This window comes from Leuresthes tenuis, unplaced genomic scaffold (genome assembly GCF_036924035.1).
Source record: "Leuresthes tenuis unplaced genomic scaffold, fLeuTen1.0.hap1 SCAF_9, whole genome shotgun sequence".
Classification (NCBI taxonomy): domain Eukaryota; kingdom Metazoa; phylum Chordata; class Actinopteri; order Atheriniformes; family Atherinopsidae; genus Leuresthes; species Leuresthes tenuis.
Window position 1 is genome coordinate 17384716 of NW_027325363.1, and position 5997 is coordinate 17390712.

The window sequence follows — 5997 nt, forward strand, 5'->3', positions numbered from 1 at the left end:
ATGCCTGTGGCTGATCGTGTTTACCACTGGTTGGAAAAATATATTTTACTCTCCCACCACTTAACCAACTTCCAAATGTGCACTTTGTTGTTTTCATTTGTCCTCATTCCCCAACACATTCACCAATCATTACCCTGGACATTGATAAAAATGTGCTAATATGTATAAATGTAATTGCATGGGCTCCTGACAAGCATCTGTAGGTGATGAGTTGCAAGTGAGCCTGAAAAAACTAAAGATGCATGACAAGTTCTTCCTCCCATAACTTTTCTGATAGTTAATTTGGGTGTCGAGCCATTATTAAAGTAAATTTTACTAACTCGCAATCTTTATATCTTTGAGTGAGTGCCCTTTTTTTTTTTTGCTCTTCTAAGGATAGTTAGAACCATCTTTTTGTTTTATTCAAAAGAAGAACTGGTGACTCGTTCGTTTAAATATGGCAAATCTGTGTCCGATTTTTTTGTGGCTTCTGATGAACTTTGTATATGTATCTCTTCGTGAGTGACTGCCGTGCTTCAGCACTACCTTCCGATATGAAATGTTTCTTTTTTTCTTTCAGTTTTTTTAGAAGCCCGTGGCTTCTGTGTCTGCTGGCTCTGGTTTCAACTCAGTTCTCAACTGTCATAGGTGAGCAGTTCTGTTCTATTTGCACTTCTGCTTTACAAAATGATCCCATTGAGGATTTAAAGTGGCACCTCTTGCATATCAAAGTACAAAAGTAAGTGACTTCACAGCACTATGCTTGGTCGCACATGAATAGAGCAATAAGCGTGACTGAAGACCTATGCAACTATGTTGCTCAAAAGAAAAAGTTTTACTCTTTTAACATGTTCAGCCCCAGACGTCTTTCTGGGATTCTTACTTGAAAATAAGATGCCCAAAAACAATTTGTCTGCAATTACAAACACTATGTAAACCATCTTGATATCAAAGAGAGCTAACACTTGTGAGACTTCATCAGAAGCAGATCAAACCGGAGGTTCGCCTCCTGCCCCCAGTACCCCAGGCTCTGGGATTGAAGAGGTTATTTTATTGGTTTGGTCACCTTCTTTTTTTTTTTGTTTATAAAATATATTAATTTGTTTTCTTGTGAAGAATTAAATTAGATGATTCACGAAACTCATAGGTCTCTATCATACATAAAAGTTACATTGAGGGCTATGTCTGGAAACCAAAGGAAACAGACAAGCTTTTAAGCCCATTGTAAAACCACTAAGTGTAGACTGGCTAACTGGCTGCTGTTTATTCTAATTTTAACATACAGACATAATAGTGGCATAGGTTCTCTCACTTGAATCAAATCAAGTGAAAAGTTAGACAAATTTCCCAAAATTACTTTAACTCAGTTTTTTCTATAAAAATCAAACAAACTGAAATACAGTCAGCTACCTGCCCAGGACTAAATAAAAGACAGCATGTTATGAAAGCTTAACTCTACCCCGTTAAAGACAGACAGACAGGGGCCAAAGCAATCTCAAATAGGGCATTCAAGAACCTTCAAATCATAGACATGAAAAGGAAAAAAAAACTGAGGAACTGAAATGAGTCTACCACGTCATCCAAGTTTCAGCAAAAAAACCCTTAAAAACCACATATACCCACAGCAATAACAATAGTTTACCCTACATTATATTATCTAATAAATACTTTATTTTGTCTTTCATTAGGCTCGTAGGACATTTTGTGATTTCCCACTTTGTTCTTACTCCTGCTTCCTTTTGTTTTCCCAGGAAGTTCTTCTCAGCGTCAGTATACAGGGGAGATCGGTGGAACCGTAACCTTCCAATGCCCAAGGAAGGATGACCAGAACAGGAGCATCCGACTTCTCTACTTTCAAAAGGGGGACAAGTTTGTCAATGGATTCTATGCCACGAAACCTGTAGACGGGACCTGGGAGAACACAATATTTGACCGTCAAAGCTCAACACTTCAGATATTAAAACTTAACACCTCACATATTGGAAACTATCAATGTCATATCATGTACTCAGACGATGGGAGTGAAATCAAGCATGAAATATACCTCACTGTCACAGGTATGCATGTGCAACACACACACACACACACACACACACACTGCACACAACGCACACTCTGCAGTGCAGACTCCTGTACAATGTGCTCCAGGCGATGTGGACTGTTTTGGTGTATTTCAAGACTATTACTTTCCTCTGGCACATCAGAGCAGCACCCTAAACACATTATTCACTGAATAAGAATATATCAACAAGAATTAGAAAATAGATGAAAAGTAGCCACGGCAGTGCAGCTTTCAGTACTAGGCGGTATAGAGGGCTGTGAGAGGAGAGATACAGAAGCTACTGATTTTCGGCACTACAATTAGGATTTTAGCATCATCAATACAAAATAGAAAGCACAATTAAAATGAAATACAGTAAATATTTTTACAATTGTCCCCTCCTCCCAAATTTCACAAGCGATTTTATCAGGCAAGTTCATGTCTTATTAAATAGAGCCTAAGTTCTGCAAGAATGTGGGAACAAACTGTAACACAATTGTAAGCAATAGCATTTTGTGTAGCACAATGGGGTTTTGAAATATATGTTCATGCATTTGGTAGACGCTTTTATCCAAAGCGACTTACAGGTGGGCAGATAGGGTAAGGGTCTCTTGCCTAAGGACCCCTACTGGAGGTAGTATCTTTCATGCAAGGGATTTGAACCTTGGTCTCCCACACGGAAGATGGCAATCATACCACTACACTATCCAGTTATTGTTGATCAAATTCAGAGAGAAGTCATTTCTACTATATTCACTGGTCATAACAATGTGTTAGCAAATAAGCCATCTTCACAAGAGTTGGCAGGTTAGCAAGACAAGATTTAGTCAACTTCTTGAAAAATGTAATGACTTTTTTCACTATTTAACTTGTGACCCAGCAGAATTTCCCTTAAATCCCATGCTAAGCAGGACTTATTGCAGTGTTGCCTTTGTTTGGATTGTCTGTGTGGATTAATTACTGGTAATCATGCTACACTCTCTTTAAATTGGGAAATACAGAGGGTCTAGGACATTTGCATATTTATTAGGTCATACTCCTGTGAGAGCATGAGCTGAGATTTGTACTACTAAAAGAGATTCCACATGATTTCCATGGCAGCCAATTACACATATCAAATTAATAGTGTTTTCCGCTGTTAATAAATGCTGAGCTCTCAAACCGTATGAAACCAAAAATCCACACTGTCTGTTAGACCAAAATTTGCATCTAAACAGTCAAAGAAGGATGTTTGTTTGTTTTTTTGTTTCGACTACTTAATCAAACCACAACATATAGATATATGAGTATATATTGGAATTAGAATTAGAGAACTGACCACAATCACTCTCCCTCTGCCTGTCTTTTCTGCAGCCCCCTACAGCAAGCCTGCAGTCACAAAAAGCTGTAAAGAGGAGAATGGTGTCCTGGGTTGCCACGTGACATGTTCATCACATGATGGCTACCCAAGACAAGAGATTCAATGGAAAACGGATCAGATTGCGAATGTCAAGCATCAGACAATAAATCCCATAACAGAGCTGTTCAACATTTCTAGTACTGTATACTTCAACTGCTCCAGCGGAGAACAGCAGCTCAGCTGCTTTGTGGGGAACACCACCTCAGATACCTTCTCAGTCTGTAAGTACTGAACTCAAACAATGCAATGATTACACCGACAGAAGTCTGTCTTTTACTTTCAGTCACTTGGCAAGTTTTAGGAAGTACGATAGCCAATGGAAGCCCCTTGGCAAATGTACCTAATTTCAATGGAATACGTGAGGGAATTTTTTTTTGTAACTTTTTAACATCATTTCATAAAAAAGTCCAGTTAGTGTCTCTGAAAGAAGAGTTTGGAGTTTATAAAGAGTAACATTCTGTGTCCTGCGTTTAAAGGCCAATTCATGATATCCACTATGCGCATACCGATTCAGATTCTGCAGATACGCACGTGATTCTACTCATATGAAAATTTAGGTTTGGGAGGAGCTTTAAAAAAGTTTAAAATACAAGAATGAAATAAAATAATATTTCTTGAAAGATTAAGACTTGAAAGACGTCTGGATGGGCAAATTTTCTCTCAGTGTCTCCTCAAGTGTGTTGTAGAGACACATTACTTTGTGTGTTAACTGTGGTAACAGGCATTCAGATTGTAACATATAAATAAGTTTATTTCTAATTTAATACATTTTTTTTGTTAGTTTTCATTTGATTATATTGCTGTTACTTGACTTGACTTGACTTGACTTGACTTGACTTGGCTTACTTGACTTTTTCAAATGTAATTTTGATCATTTTAGCTTCATGACGACGTTACGCAATGTTAACGGTCTATAATTGTTGGATTCTAAGCGGAGATTCCAAAACAAATATTTGAGGAACAGAGCAAATGACACCCACATATTATAGTCTCCAATCAGTCATTGGGTGTTTTTAAAAAAGAAATTTCCTCCCTCTGCCTCCAACATGCCATTCACTGGAGGTTTCTGGCTCTTGACACTTTCTGTCTGGTCTATTCCTGTGTGCTATAACCTTCCAGTTATGTCCAAACATTATTAGTTTGTTAGTGGATTCCACTTATTCCATTTTGCTGCAGAAAAAAAAAAACTTGATCCAGAGACACTGTACCGCTCACCTTTCAGAAAGCTGTTCAACCTTTACACACACAAGAAATACAACATTTTTAGATTTTCATAGTATATCCCTCTTAGGATAAGATAAAAGGCAACAGACGAGTAACAAAGTAAGAAAATGTTGAAAGTTTTCTGTGGGATTTGTTGCCAGTAGGAAGAGTATGAAACTTGTACTTATACAGTTAACTCAGCCTTCACAGAACATGCCTTTGACTTCGATGTATGTTTGTTTTTATCCGAAGGCACCGTGGTTCAGGTCGACTTTTCGAATACATATGTGATAATTGCAGTCGTTCTCGTTGTGATTGTCGTGGTTTCGGTGGTACTGTTTCTGAAATTAAAGAAAGAAAATGAAGGTAAGGACAAAGTTGATAGTTATCAGAGTATCACAATAAATCACTAAATGTTGATGTGCATAAAAAAACTCACAGTAAGTTCCATGTTGACTTTTAGTGCCAGAAGAAGACAATTTGAGAGGAAATGAACTGGAGTAAGTGGATGTTTTTTGGACACGATATACCACTTGGATTACATGGGTATAACACAGCAAAGCACAAAATGCAGTAAATTATGCTCCACTTCCTTCAAAATGTTCTTTATAATCTGTAATATCTAACATATTGACATCCATTAATAACCTTACAAGCCCTTTTCCTTTTCATTTCATCTAGGGAGGCTGTAGTCCTCACTAAAAGCAGAGGAATGCCAGACGCGTCCTGAGTGCTCGACTGATGAGGTGTTGGAAGAATTTTCAACTGTGTTCTGGCATCTAGGACACACGTTATACGTTACTCATGTGTACATTACATTATTGAGTGACAGGTTACACTCAGCCAGGTGTGACCACACCAGTCTGTGACTCACCAGGGACAGTGTTTCAGTTCAGTGACACTTGACATTTGAGTGTTTGAGGAAGTTGTTTCCTATTTAGTGAAGTACAGTGCGTCACTAAACTGAGAGTGGCCAACTTCTTCAAAGAAATTACAGTTCCGGTGGTATGTGTTGGAAATGTTATCATGCTGTTGATGTATACTCGTAAAACTGTATGAAGTGGGAATTCATTTACGGAGTTGGGAAGCTCTCTTTTAAGAGAACTTCAGACTCCTAAGAGGAAGATGTTGGACATTTTTAAACAGCATTTGTCTTTGAAATGTTCTTTGTTAAAGTTGTATAGATCTGTCTATTTAAATTATTATGTCAAACTTGAACAAACAGTTAATAGAAAAGTGTAGCATTTATCTCTTTGTTTTTTAAATTTTATAGAATATATTTTTGGATTAGTGTTCAGAAGATTTTTTTACAAACTTTTCTTTTTTTATCTAATGGAATAGTCATTACTACTGCTACTTTCTCAGGTGACTGTTC

The 5997-nt window shown here is 37.5% G+C and overlaps 1 protein-coding gene across 1 annotated transcript; it reads left to right on the plus strand.

Annotated features, from left to right (window-relative positions):
• Positions 1–5251, plus strand: LOC140313639 (T-lymphocyte activation antigen CD86). The gene is made up of 5 exons (XM_072391638.1): positions 1–29; positions 560–627; positions 1731–2036; positions 3374–3647; positions 4879–5251. Exons 1-5 carry the CDS (start codon positions 1–3, stop codon positions 5033–5035), a joined length of 834 nt encoding a protein of 277 aa, XP_072247739.1. The 3' UTR covers positions 5036–5251.
• Positions 5252–5997: the final 746 nt, after the last annotated feature.